The sequence below is a fragment of the Citrus clementina genome, unplaced genomic scaffold (genome assembly GCF_000493195.1).
Source record: "Citrus clementina cultivar Clemenules unplaced genomic scaffold, Citrus_clementina_v1.0 scaffold_3, whole genome shotgun sequence".
Taxonomy (NCBI): domain Eukaryota; kingdom Viridiplantae; phylum Streptophyta; class Magnoliopsida; order Sapindales; family Rutaceae; genus Citrus; species Citrus x clementina.
Genome location: NW_006262339.1, coordinates 2,033,253 through 2,048,014, shown reverse-complemented (window position 1 = coordinate 2,048,014; position 14,762 = coordinate 2,033,253). Strand labels below are relative to the sequence as shown.

Below are 14,762 nucleotides of genomic sequence, written 5' to 3'. Positions count from 1 at the left end.
CGTTATTCTATCTATTTTTATTAATATATCATATGTGTGTTTAGTAATATAAAAATAGATAGAATTTTGAGTCCTATGCATACTTCATGTAATTTTGAACTTTGCCACTTACTTGTGCTAAGAGATCATTTTAGAATTTATGGTTAAACCAATTTGATAAAACTCGTTCCACTTGTTTTTAGTACAATTCCTTTATTTGAATTGATGAGTCATTTTTTTCTTTGTTTATTTAAAGTAAATGAATAAAATATTCTTCACTGAAATTATATAGAAACCATATTAATTTTTTTAATAACTAATAATCTTGTTTGAGTTTACTTATTTTACATTCCATATACTAGTCTTTTGTATCATTTATAAAATTTATATTTATCGCATTATTAATACTCTAATTTTAAGCATTGTGTTATACAATTTTTTGTAGCTAAGACTCTTTTTTAATAATAATAGTTAATTATTTTGCTAGGGGTTTGAATAGCTTTTATCTTTTCAGCTAACGAGTATTGGATTGGCTCTTGAGATTTTGATGTAGGCATGTTTTAGAGAGTCAAAAGTCTTGTTTATTTGGTTTAACTTTGTATCTCATTCATTATAAAGGATCAGGACCCTTTCGTAATCTAATCTTCTCCTGAGCACATTTCATTCGTGTGATTGTTAGTTAATAAATTAAAAAGTGAAAATAATTAAATTTTAATCATACACTAACACTAAAAGATAGGTGGTATAAAATCTTTAAAAGATTAGGAGGACTCACAGATGAAATATCTTAAACTATGACTTTGTGATCGATTAGGTATTAAGGTGTTTTATTTTATCTTATTCTCACTTCTCTGTCACCTATTGGGTTTGAGATCTCACATGTTCAATTCGAGATTTATTTAAAGTTAGATTCTTAATATTAGCATATATCTTCATTTTGAGAAAATAATCTTGTAGCATTACAAACTGGAGCAGTTGGGCAACTTAATTTGCCTTCTTTCTTCAGCTAGCTATAAATTAAAATGATCTAACCTTGATTGCAATTGATGAATCAATTATCAATTTCCATGAGATACCTGTAAAATCCTTGAGCATGTTTAAATTTGGCCACTTATAACGAGAAAGCAGTAATTTGCTGCATACAAGAGAAAGAAAAGAACTATATTCTCTTTGATATATTAATATGAAGTAAACGTCTTGCTAGCATGATGCCATGATGGTGAGAATTGAGACTGATCAGTCGTACAATAACTACTTTTTCACAGTAAACGATAATGTAACAAGGCAAAAAGTAACCCAGTTTTGATAGCCCCGTGTTCCTGCAGAAGCTAGCAGACTATGAATCAGTATTGTCTTCTGCTTCAACTTCTGATGATTAGTGTTCTTTTGCTTCTGTTGCTTCTGCTTCAGGATTTTGGTCTGCTGAGGCTGCCGCAATTTTCTTCTGTGAAGCGGTCTTGGTGAGATGATTGTAGCAGCCCTTCTCTTTGAAGAGCTGAGCAAAGTGAGACTTGCAATAAAGGATTCCATCCAAAGCAGCATACGACGATGTTGTCAGCAAACAACCCCCATGAGAACACCTGAAGCATGTCTTATGGAACGATTCTCCCTCCACCGTCACCTGTTTCAAATTAATTTATAAGTGCCTCATTATAAGTTTGATCATAGATTAAGAACAAAAATTTATTTGGAATCGAATTACGAAGCACCAACCTTCTCCAGTGGGTACACAGTTTTCTTGCAAGATGTACATTTGTCTTGGGTGCCACAGAACATGGTGGAAAATTTGCTGGGAGTCCTTGTCTGCAGATAAGTAAATTATATGAAATTGAATTGCAAACAGAAGTAGACACCAAAATGTGGCAAATGAAATAGAGCCCGGAGGAAAGGGTTTGATTTCGAATTACCAGTCCATTTTTTTGGGCGGCTGAAAAGACATTAGAGGAGCAACATATTAGCCCAAAATTTTGAAAATGTGGGAAAATCAATTATGAAATAGACAGGCATAAAAGAATTGGAAAGGCGAGTTTGTATGATACATATTTATATTAATATTTGCTGATCTCACGTTTGAGTTTGTTGGTGAAACTGCCAGTCTCCTTGAAGAGTTGCTCAAAATGAGGCTTGCAATACAGGACTCCTTCCATTGACGAAAAGTTGCCCATCTACAACAAAAGCATTACCACTCAGCCATGATTTTATTTATTTTATTTTGACAATATAATAATGTAAAGAAAATAGTGAAAAAAAAAAAACCATTAAGAGATAGAGCTAAAACAGGATGACGATTAATACCACAAGTTTCCCATTGCAGTGACTGCATTTGAAACAGATCTTATGATAAGAAATTCCATCAGCTGTTACCATATCAATGATGTGAACAGTCTTATCACAAGCCTTGCATTTCTCTTGAGTCCCACAAAATGCCATTTTCTTTGTTTTTTTCTTTTTTTTTTTCTTGAATTCGTTTTTTCAGAGACAAGAAAAGAAATTAACCTGATCTCTCAGGGTAATATAAGTTACAAAATTAAAATTATATCCACAGAGAGACCGGGGGAGCTCTAGTTCTTGTTTCTGTTTGTAAAAGATAGAATAGTCCTGCGAAAATGACATATAGGTTTCACCTTGAAAATGATATATAAGTTTCACCTTTTCTTGCAATAGCTAACATGGATTTAAGGTAATAAAACGAAATGGATTAACGGATGGAGAGGGTGAATTACACGGTGTATAAAAGGTAGGCGATTATAGATTGATATATTTTCGGAATCATACAGAAAAGTTGTACTAAGAATAGAGTTGAATCAATGCGAAGTTTTGTAACCAAATATCTCTGGTTGGTCCAGGTAGAAGCTGCATATTTCTTCCTGGATTTATGTGGTAATAAAATTAGTTGACCTGAAAGTGATATTTACTATATTTACTAAGAACTATGAGAACCTCATGTTACAAGACTCGCGTTATCTGAACAAACTTTTCTTGTTAAGCAAATAGTTACGAGAAAAAAGTCAGCAACCCTAATGAAACAAATATGACAAAAAAACAATCCAATAGAAAATGAAGATTTTAAACGTAAAAAGAATGTTCTAAGCCCAAATCTTTGACCTCCGTCCACATAAAAGCACTAATTAGGTCCACTCGGAAAACCTGAAATGCAGTAGTTGCATATATAGGTGCACTTGTACTTTACAGTGTTTTGACCTCCTCGCCGTCTAACAACAAACAATGTTCCTGCTGATACTACCACATTCCTGACCAACGCTCAACCAATCCATCTGGTTTTTTTGCTTCTTGATGGGCCATGCACAATGGGTTCATCAGTTCCATACTATCTTTGTGAAGTTACAGTTTTACCCTAATTTCCTCATGTGAATGTAATAATCTGATGCACGGCTGATGCATTAAATTGTGTGTCACTTTGTGCTTGTCTCTCTTCTCAACAATTCTGAAATCGAATCCCCTTTCACTTCATCACTTCCTCCCCAAAATCCAAAACGAGTCGATGCGCTATTCATGTAAACAAAACCTTTGACAGCAAAGGAGGTATCACTTCCCGCAACAGCCAAGCTCACATGCAAGAAACAGTGTCATGCAAGGTTTGTGACAATCGATCGCTTCCGAACTGGTGCTGACCTTCATGCACACATCCGTCAAAACCATCCGTACAAGCACGAAAAGAAAACTAAGTGATGATGAGCTAGGTAAACTTAATTTTATGGTAAATCTTTGATTTTAGTTTCTTTTTTTTCCATGTCCTGGTTTTCTTGTCACTTTCCGGTGATGCATATGCATTCGAATCAAATCTTTCTTTGTGGAGCTAATGAGGACTTTAGAAAAACATTGAGTTTAAAGTATCTGAAATTTTAGAGCAATTTTAGAATGTATTAGAAGTATCTTGTCACTCAAAGTTGAGATACCTACATGTTGCTCGGAAGGACACCTTCAACATGTAAAAGTAATTGAGAAAGAGTATAACTTCTTGTTTGATTAAAGTTTCTAAACTCGTACTTGAATTAAAACCGTTTCTTTCAGAATTAGAATATCAAGCTGAAGAAATCGGCTATATATCGGCCACGTGCTGTAATTAAAATTACATAACATTAGTAAAAATACCTACATAAATATAACTATCTCGATTAGCATGAAATGATAGAGGTGCTTGTAAAGCATGATGGTGTGTTTACTAATTGGATGGGAAGGAAGAAATGAGATTTATTAAATTTTTTATTTCTAAAATAAGGAAGGGAAATGGAAATGATATTTGAGTAGACACCGTAAATTTGAGAATGTGGAATGTGAATTCCAATCCTAACTCTTAAGTGAGAGCTGGAAATGAGAATGGGAAATAAGAATGAGAAGTGAATTGACATTTGTAGGTTTAGTGAAAATTTAAAAATTCCTTTTATCCTATTTAATAATAATAAGAATTATTGTTATTGCTATTATTAGTATAATGATTATAAATAATAGTAATAGTAATTACTATTTTCAAAATTATTATTATTATTATTATTATTATTATTAATCACAATTATCATAATAAATTATAACAGAAATCAACTAAGATCAGTTTATTAACTTGCAACAATTCATCTCAATTTCAAAATAAAATAAACACATCAGTAGCAATATAACTTATTCCATTTTTTATATCTAAAGTAAACAATTTATTCTAATTGTCATTTTCTATTTTGATTATAGTCTGTTCTAAATCTAACATGTGTTTGGTTACTGATTGGTAACACACCATGAGTTCGGTTGAAATTGTTTTTGAATCCAAAGAGCTCATTGATTGGTAGACTGTAAGAACAATGTATTTATGAGAAAGAACAATATACTACAAATTCTAGTTGAAAAATATATCATTGTAACTTATCTTATATTTGCAAGGAATTGGAAAAAAAAAACACTATGAAACAATATCTCATATTATAAGATATTATAGAGTATGTAAGAAATACTACACCCAATTAACGCATGTATGTCATGTGTTGTTTAATTAAATATAATTACCAATATTTTCCAAAACAAATACATACATGATGACGTACATACATAATTAGATGAAATAGTTTGTATTATAGAAATTCTCCATTCATTGACCGATTTCATTTGAATTCAATGATACGTGAGTTGTTGACCCTTAGTTTCGAAGCACATAATTAATTTCTGCTGAGAATAGATGCTGTGGGTAATGAAAGGCATTGCTCCTAGAATTGTGGTGACTATTGAAAAGCTTTACATATAAAACTAAGTTGTGGTAACTTAATTGAGAAGCCATCTTTAGTCAAATGAAAACCTCACCCTTCAGCAAATGAAAATCGAGGATTTTTTTTCCCTAATAAAATTAAAATGAGAATAGATCTAACTTAAGTAAGTAATAATGTATATGACAACCATTACTTCATATATACTAAATAATTTACACTAAAAGGATTGATATTCTTAAACAAGGATGACAGCGACCGAATGCACGCACTCGCATAATTTTATGTTACAGAAACGGAAGAACAAGTCAGTTGATGCCAGAATCTAAGTTATGATTAAGTTGCAAGAATATTTAGCATCACTGATGACTGAACAAAGTAGTTGAGTCAATACTCAAAATACCACTATTCCATCGGAGACTCTTCAACTTTCATGTTAGTAAAGAGATATCTCACAAAATTAATAAAGTAAAATACGAATTATCTTCAATGTTACATAATTTAATTGCATTTAGGAACTCCGTTGAACAGAATCAATACTAATGATATCTCATCTCTGATCTAACTTAGGTTTCAAATGCATTAATAAAATCGAAGTAACCATATAGAAACATGCTAGTACGCTAGTTAAAAAGCTTAAAAGAGTGCTCCTTAATCTCATTAATTCCATGAATTGGTGGTTCTCAAGTCTACATCGAAAACTTGAAACGCGGAAGTTCCGTAAGTACAGTCACTAGCTGAAGCACAGTTGGATTGCGGCAATATCGCCACGGAAATCACTATAAGATAGTTTTTTGGTGGTTTCTTCGTTTGGTGCGAGCAAAGGCATCTGAATATTAGATTTGTGCATAAAATTCTTGAGATGAGCCGTGATTGATATGGGGCGCTTAAAATCAAATGTAGTAAGTAAACCTTTAGAAAAACACCTGTTAAAAGTCTCCTACAAAAAGAGGCTCCTATTGTTTTATTAGAGTCCGAGTACACTGTACAACGCAATTGATACCCACTCCATTGGAAAGTAGACAGCATAAAAAAAAATAAAAATTTATTAATGAAGAGGACAATAACATGCAAACAATCACCCCAATCATAACAACAGCGCTTTACATAAATTACAGGCATGCACGGTAAATTCACTGTTCACTCGTCAAATCGAACGCTGCCATGAAAAAACTCAAAACCTCTACAAACATGTTGTCCGAATTGTGTCTTTAATTATTTCCAATTTGTATTCAAATTTGTCAGTAAAAACAAATTCGTGTTTTGATGAATAATTGGCAGTGTCTCAATCATTCCAGATGAACCCAACCAAACCCAACCGTATCCACTATTGTTGAATAGAATGCTGCAGATTATCCACCAACCAACCAGGAATACAATCGATCAATCGAAATCATCTGTGCTCAATCACTCCGGGGCTTAAAGTCCAGAAAACCTTTGGTCTCTGTCTTGATATTGAGAATCATGCATATGCACTCATATTCTGACTTCATCATCTCATTCTCAAATCTCAAGCATTTGCACTCTTTTTATTCTCAAGGATAGAAGCCTCTCTGAGAGCTGCCTGAGCCTCATTTTCCTTTCCCAGTGCAAAAAGTGCAGCAGCTTGTAAGTATGCTGCCATATGCCAAACAGGAGATATAACTTGGGCTTGTGATGCATCATTGAGAGCTTCCTGTGGCATGTCGCTCATGAGATAGGATAGACTTCGACGTGCAAAGGCTGTTGGGGAAACCATTGTTCCAACATCAATGAACTACATAGATAACAAACTGTCAACTTGCCAGTTGGAATTATTATAATTAGGCTATTTCAAAAAAATAAATAAATAAATAAAATCTTGAATTGCCCCAGTTTTGATTTATTACAACTGCATTCTGCAGACACAGCATGGTGTTCTCAAAACATTGTTATAAAGAAACACAATCTTTTCTTCTATTTTAATTTCAAGAAAAAGTAAACCGTACTGCAGCTTTCACTACAATTTACAAACTCATTTTGACTCAAGAAGACATATGTTAAAGTTTTGTAATTCAACCAGTGGAGCAAAAACAGAGGAGGAAGATAAATAATCATGCAATGATAGAAGCAGATCAAAGGCAATTCAGCAACTTCTGAAAATAAATCTTGAAATAGTTGTATCCGAGTCTTTATTATATGATATTTCAAGTATCCAACAAAAAGATCTGGATGATTTTAAACCTATACTATTGGAGATGATACTACATTTGAAGGAAAATAGAGAAAACATATCAAAGCAATCTAACCTGTGTATAACATTCAATGGAAGCTCTGAAATCTTTGTGTCTAAAAGCTACATCACCCTTTTTCTTTGAATTCAATGTTTCTTGCATCTGGCCGGTCCACATCTGAAAGGAAAGCTGCAAAAGGAATAAAATATAACCAGTAGGGAAAAGGTCTGTTTGTATAATAAGGGAAACCAATGACATGAATGCACAAAATAAGTGATGTGATTAACACAATCAAACACCTAAAACAGCTAAAATGTAGTGCCTAATAGTGGAAAACAAGCACTTAAAATCTATTAGATGCATTTGGTTATTGTTCCGTTTTCATATATAAAAAACAAACCTCCGTAGCAGCACCCTCATCATCTTTATACCCAAGCTTTTCCAAGATCTCATGAATGGCAGTCAAATCCATTCTTAAGCAAGCATCACCCAGGGGAGAGAGAGGTAAAGCTGCAGCACCATGTGGTATACCCATTAGTACATGTGAAGGAACCTGCAGAGGGATCATTCCAGTACATAGAAAGTTATCATTAAATTTGTCAAGACTCACAGAAGACTACACAAGCAAACAGTCACATATTATGCTTGTTAGTTTCTGGGGTATGATAATATGGTCTAGGAACCAAAAAGTAACTCATAACATTACCCAACTGCCTTTGTGTTCCTACAATGTCTAATCAACACAGACCCCACGAGCAGATGACAAACTACATAAAAAAAGGTTACTAACTGGTGTTAAGTCACAATTTTTAGCAAGAACGGGCCATACTTCCTCATCTTAATAGTTCTGGAGGCTTTACGAAAGACAGACTAACTGGTTGCTGTATCTGGGAGGATGACCATATATGAAGTCTTAACAAAGCATATGTGAATTGACTTGAGAAAAGAAAACAACTAACCTCGGTATCCTTCTGAAGAGTAACCAAGGCAGTAACTAATGACCTTGGATTTGGTCGTTCTCGGGGCTCGTACTGTAAACATCTTGAGGCTAGACGCACTAACTCAGTTCCTTCATCACTAGAAAATTGGCCTTCCAAACAAGAATCTGTCAGTGTCTGAATATTCCTATCTCGTATTAGGTCCAATGCCTGAAAGAAACAATGTAAATGGATGTTATAGTCATTTATGTTCAGACGAAAAGCCATGCAACACAACCACTATAATATTCATGTAATGGAGATAAAAAGTTATAGTCAGGAATCTCATCATAGATTGATGTCACAGACAAATAGCTTCTAGAATTTCTAATCGACTTGCACTCAAATCACTGGCAAGAGCCATTGGAATAAGTCCTATCTAGACAAAGTTCTGGAAAAGTTGTGCTTGTATACCAGGACATTCTCTTTGATGATGCACATATGGATAATGGAGCTCCTTAGCATTAATATATCTTCCTGCTTCTCTCAGTGTCATTCTAATACCAAACTTTGCTTCAATTTCCCACCCCAAAAATGAAAAGAAGAACAAATGCTCCCAAGTTAAAAGTTCTGAGAGTGATTCTTGAAAGAAATAGAAATTATTTCTCTTTCCACTGTAAAATATCTTCATAGCTGATACAAGATAAGACCTACAGCCAGCATGACCTTTTGAAGATGATCAGGCTGGTAGTCTACATTGTACAATGAGAAAGAAAGCACACCATCAATTAGAAGATTCATCTGGTCACTATTAGCTTTTATTACATTCTAGGAGAAAAAGGAAGTGCATTAGCAGTTGACTAGTAAGTTACAACCTCAAAGAATACATAACTATTAAACGCTAAAAATCACCCACTAGTGGTTGGATTGTAGAAACAACTCATTAAGATGAATTTGAAGCTCCACTCCTTCAGTCATGATGCTACTTAAATATATTCTTACAATTGTTTACCATTGGAAGGCAATCCCCAAGCGAAGTTAATTTCATAAATAATTGTATGATTTCAGTCATTTCCAGATAAATGCTCAAGTTCAAGGATAACTATGTTTTCATTCAGAACCTCAATCATGTAAACCATAACTTTTTCCTCCCAAAAAAATCATTTCCAATGGCATTCCAAATTCCCACAAGGGCATAATTTTTCAAAAAAAACCTTTTTGAAATTTCAGCCAAAAATTTTATTTTGCCCGACCCCCCCCCCCCTCCAAAAAAAAAGAAAAGTTTTGAGTAAATTCAAAAAAGTAGTCTCAAAATTATATTTTCATCGTCAAAATCATTTTTAATGAATATGCTAAATCCAAAATTATTTTAAAACACTTTGAGTAACATCAAATTCTTTAAGTAAATTAAATTTGCCCCCACTGTGTCTAAAGTCTGACTATGCCACTGCAGAATGGCACCAAAAAAGAATGGAAAATAGAAAAAAATTACATTTCTCATGCTGAAAGATTTAACAAGCAAAACAATTCACAATACAAGAATCGCAAAATAAACAGTAAATGGCATGTCACTGCCCCTAAAAGGAAGATACGAGAACAGAAAGAAAGAAAAGGAAAATTATAGAGTAGATCATTAAGATTTTATGTCCAAGGGTCTTATTAATAGATTTTCAGTTTCTTATTCTCCCCCCCCCCCCCCACCCCAAAACAAAAAAAAGAAAAAAAAAACGAGAGAGACTTTATGTTCAAGGGACTAGCCAAAGAAAAGAACTTACATGGCTGGGAGGAATATGTTTCCCGCTGAGAAGGTCAAGCAACAAGGTGCCGAAGCTATACATAACACTTTCAGGTGTTACTCTTCCTACAGAGAGAGTTGGATAAAGGATATAGTCAGGTAGAACACAATCAAAAGGAAATCTTCACATCCCAAGTTATCAGAATGGCTATGCACACGCATCCATCAAATTGCATGCAGTAAAACAACCATTAAAGTGAGGATTCAACACCATCACCCTTTGACCAGTTAAGTCTAACAGTTATATAAAAAATTGAATTTAACAACAGAATTTCCATGTAGGAGAGGCAGCCCAAACAGATATTCAAATCTATGTGTCAATCAACATATATCCATAAAAGATCAAAATACTATTGACGAAGATAAAAGATTTGTTTCTGCTAACTATTGTTACAACAATCTTCCGTAGTATACAGTAAGAGGAATCAGAACCAAGGCCGAAACGAAGGTGTAAGAGCTTATGAGGGCAGAGATAGAGAAAGTGTCTACTGACAACCTCTATCAACATCCGGCCTGAACCCTAGTCACAATAATGTTGTTTTTCTACCCAAAAATATTACACAAGCAATTCACAGACTTTGGCTTCAAGGTAATGTATAAGATAACAATGAGAAAAACCAAGAACAGCCAAGCAGAAAATGCATTTAACAACCTTAATCAGCAGACTTTACAACATAGGATTCAAAAGCCAATATCATAGATATACCATAAGTCAAGATGGATCATGAATGATTAAAAGAAGAATGGTGTCCACTTATATCTTACCTGTTCGGAGGTACTCAGGAGGAGTAAAAGCCAAGTTAGTGCTGTAGCTTCTTCCATCTCTACTGTTCTTCATCAGACCAAAGCATGAAAGTCTAGGGTTTACATCCTGAGAAACAATATGAAATAAGCTAAATCCCAACTACGAAAACGGACAATGAATTTGATGTAAGTAGCATACATACATCATCAAAAACAATCCTATAAGCATTTAGATCATGATATAGGGCACGTTCCTTGCTGGTGCAATATTCTAGAGCTTCTGCAATATGCAAGGCCACCCTTAGTCGCATAGCCCATTTCATAGGTTGTGCTTCCCCTGAAAAATTGTTACTAAATGTCAAGCAATGAAACTCGTAAGATGGTATTTGAAACATAAAAATGACTGCCAACAAAATGAAACTGCTCATAGAAGCAATTAAAACCAAACTTACAATGAAATAGGTGCTTTGCCAGCGTATCATTGGGCATGTATTCTGCCACAAGTAATCTTTCATCACCTTCACAGCAACAACCGAGTAAATTTGCCAACCTTCTGTTTCGAAGCTGGCCAACGGCTCTTGCTTCTTCCTACAGTAGCAGAAAGTCAAAGTTAAACAGCTAATAATTCTCATATTGCAGTGAACCCCCCCCCCCCCCAAAAAAAAAAAATTCTGCATCAGAAACCATTTATACACTAAAATGAAAGAAAGATGAAGCAAGCCAATGGAATGGACCATGAAACTTTTACAGAGAATTCTTTTTTAATGATGCTGGTGATAGTGAGAAAACCCTTTTTCAACAGGCTATGATATGCCCCCAGCAGAAAAAGGTATTTATTTGACTACTAAATTCATTTAGACATGAGTCCATCGAGTAACCCAAGAGAACAAAATTAGTAAGAATGCTGGACAGAAGGAAGATAAACTTACCAAGAACTGTCGGGTATCAGGCCATGCTGACCGATTAAATCGCTTAACAGCAATCCGAAATTGATTCTCCAACTTTCCCTTATAAACCACATTTGGTGCCTTTTCTCCGTGTTCAGAAACTATATTTTCCATAGCAAATCCAGAGGTAGCCGTCCTTAGTGTCTCAATGGAGTATTCACAGAATACGGGCACATTATCAACTCCTGGTTTCTCCTCATTTTCTGCAAAACCACAAACCAACTCACACATTGAAAGTCACTTCCCATAAGGCATCAGTTAGAGAAAAAAAACCCACGACTCCACATCACTTACCGACATCTTGAGCCTCAGGCGCGGCTTCACCATACTCCGAACCTGAGCAACATGCAGAGAGCTTTGAACACTCACAGCCCATTCCAATACCAAAAATGAAATGGCAACCCCAATAACCCTCAACTCAAAACAACACTTTTATTCCCACGTTCTACACACCAGCAACTTCATGGTACCAAAGTTAAAGACTCAATCATTGACACCGTAACTGAAAACAGATGTGCAAACCCAGCAGCCACAATTCAACCTGTGAATATTAGATATAGTTAATTTAGAACTACAAAAAGGAAGATAACAATAGCCAGAATCTTATTTGCTACGCCATTTAGTCGTCCACTAATAAAACTAAGACAGAGAAACTACCACTTAATTCAGCTGGACTTTCCATAAAAACAACAGAGAAAGTAAAAAAAAACACAAAGCAAAAGAATCAACAAACTACTTTTGTTTCCTCTATTCAGCTTCTTAGCAACCAAACAAAGAATTTTAAACAAAAACAAAAGACCTTTTGAGTCGAGTCAACTCACAAGCCTCTTCCACAGCAAGTACAATAAGAAAAAAGCAAAGCAATAGAGAGGAGCTTGAGAACCCGAAATAAACCGAAGCGATTCCTCGTCCTCGATTTGGTCAAAACAAGTTTTAACAAAATGTTTACAATTTTTTTCCCTTTTTTTCTTTTTTGCTGGTTCTGGAACTGCAAGAACTTTTTTTTTTTTTTTTCTCTTCTTGCTTAAGCCAATTTTAGGGGAGAAGCAAGACAGAAAGTCAGGGAGATGTGGAAAATTTTTATCGACATATTATTTGTATCTTAAATACGTATATAATATTTAAAGAATAATTTTATAGCAAGGATCCGTTACTTTAACAAAGCAACATATGAGTTTTAAAACAAGAAAATTACATAAAATAATATTTAAAATTTATATTTTTTTTATCTTCTAATTTTTTTTGATACACGGATATATTATAATTTTAATATTTACAATTAAAAATCTATCGGGACTTATCTTGGTTAATTATATTACAGCACAGTTTGAATATCAATCCTCACTAAACTAGAGGGAGATTTATCCCTACTATTAATATTAAAGGAAAATCGATTGTACCCCAATATAGGGAGCCAACTAACTCCCATTATATAAGGAGACAAGTCTCAGCGTTAACGTCACTTCTAATTTATTTCATACCTTTACTTAACAATGGCGCCAACATAAATATTACTTTCTTTCTACATTTTTAAAAAAATTTAAACAAGGGTTTAGCTTGCTATTTGCATCGTATAGGTTCCCTACTTCGTGACTCAACCTCCGTAGTATCGAAAATTAGATTATTACCATGCAAATTTTGTTACTTATATAAATGTGGCTTGACATCCTAGGTATTTTCTTTTTTAAAAAAATCAAATGTATTTATGTTATTTCGATGGGGTTAGGATTTATTTGATACAGATTGACAAATTAATTTCTCACTTGGACATTAAAAATTTGGTATTTAGATGTTATTATCTCGTCAATATTTTTTTGTTTTATATGGAGAAAAAAAGAGAGACAATTACAGGTTTCCCAATCTTGAATTCTCGTGTGCCGTGTGCGTGTGTAATTTCTGTCTTTAGCTTTCTTAATTTCCACCGACATGTCTTCCTATTTCATTATCGGATTCCCACTTATTGTACTCGTTGTTGGTATTTTAAAACAAACAAGTGAACAACAGATCATATACTATCGTCCACACTACCATAAGAATGATAAAGATATAAAGATGGTGAAATTAAAGTGTCACACATAATTTGTATGTCGATTCTATCATTCATATTACTTTTTCGATGCCCATTTAACCAAATTATTGAAATCACTTTTTGAACTATTGTTTTTTCACTTTCCTATTTGCTGTGGGAGAAAACCGTGGTTGCTTCGATGGGACAGATTTGTACACAAGGGAGGTCTCATCGATTTGATTTGAGCGATGTGAAGAGAAATAAGGAGACAAATGGCCACCGCGAACGCCATAATTGAAGCAAATGGAGAAACTTGAGCGCGGGCTGTGCGGCACCAACCATTTGTTCATTTTGGATTTATTCATAACTTGTGTGTTGCTTAATTGCAAGTCGAGCAGGTTCCAATTGTTTTCAAACTTGCAGCGAATGCAAAGTCTCTTTAATTCCGCCCAAGAGGCGTTGATCTTAGGGGGCTCGTAATTGATTTTAAAAAAAATTTTAATATTTAGCTAGTTTTTATAAAAATTATTTTTAATAAGATTATTTCATTCTATCCTAGCTTTTAAAAACCAAAATTTTTTAAAATCTGATTTTAATAATCATTTTTATATTTAATACAATTTCATATATATCCCATATATATTATAAAAATTTGAAATTATCCTTATTAATTAAGAAATAAAATTATTAACTTTAAAGATATTATTATCATTATCATCAGTTATATTGAGATAACAAAATAAAAACTAAAATTTTAATAATATAAAATATTTATTTTAGTTATCAGTACACAATAAAAAATATTTTATATACATGATTATAAATAATTAAATAAATTTTAGTTAATATTATATCCAATTCAATTATTTATATTCTTATAACAATTTAACCATAAAATTTATCAAACACATATAATTGCTTTTAATACTCATAGTACTTTTAAAAATAAATTTTAATAAACCTTTAACTCGTT

At 33.5% G+C, this 14,762-nt stretch overlaps 2 protein-coding genes across 3 annotated transcripts; both read right to left on the bottom strand.

The window, feature by feature from the left end:
* Positions 1-1,149: 1,149 nt before the first annotated feature.
* Positions 1,150-2,425, bottom strand: LOC18047409 (LIM domain-containing protein PLIM2b). Its single transcript, XM_024189250.1, has 5 exons — positions 2,275-2,425; positions 2,048-2,144; positions 1,887-1,906; positions 1,693-1,782; positions 1,150-1,600 (listed from the first exon to the last, which is right to left on the bottom strand). Exons 1-5 carry the CDS (start codon positions 2,407-2,409, stop codon positions 1,355-1,357), a joined length of 588 nt encoding a protein of 195 aa, XP_024045018.1. The 5' UTR covers positions 2,410-2,425; the 3' UTR covers positions 1,150-1,354.
* A 3,955-nt stretch (positions 2,426-6,380) lies between these two features.
* LOC18047408 (probable serine/threonine-protein kinase At5g41260) lies at positions 6,381-12,872 on the bottom strand. Of its 2 annotated transcripts, none has more exons than XM_006439528.2 (11): positions 12,581-12,872; positions 12,076-12,322; positions 11,764-11,984; positions 11,287-11,422; positions 11,038-11,171; positions 10,856-10,961; positions 10,071-10,156; positions 8,338-8,526; positions 7,779-7,931; positions 7,454-7,567; positions 6,381-6,942 (listed from the first exon to the last, which is right to left on the bottom strand). In XM_006439528.2, exons 2-11 carry the CDS (start codon positions 12,155-12,157, stop codon positions 6,697-6,699), a joined length of 1,467 nt encoding a protein of 488 aa, XP_006439591.1. In that variant the 5' UTR covers positions 12,158-12,322; positions 12,581-12,872; the 3' UTR covers positions 6,381-6,696. The 2 variants fall into 2 exon arrangements, with proteins under 2 accessions (XP_006439591.1, XP_006439592.1); XM_006439529.2 differs by having other exon boundaries at positions 12,603-12,872.
* Positions 12,873-14,762: the final 1,890 nt, after the last annotated feature.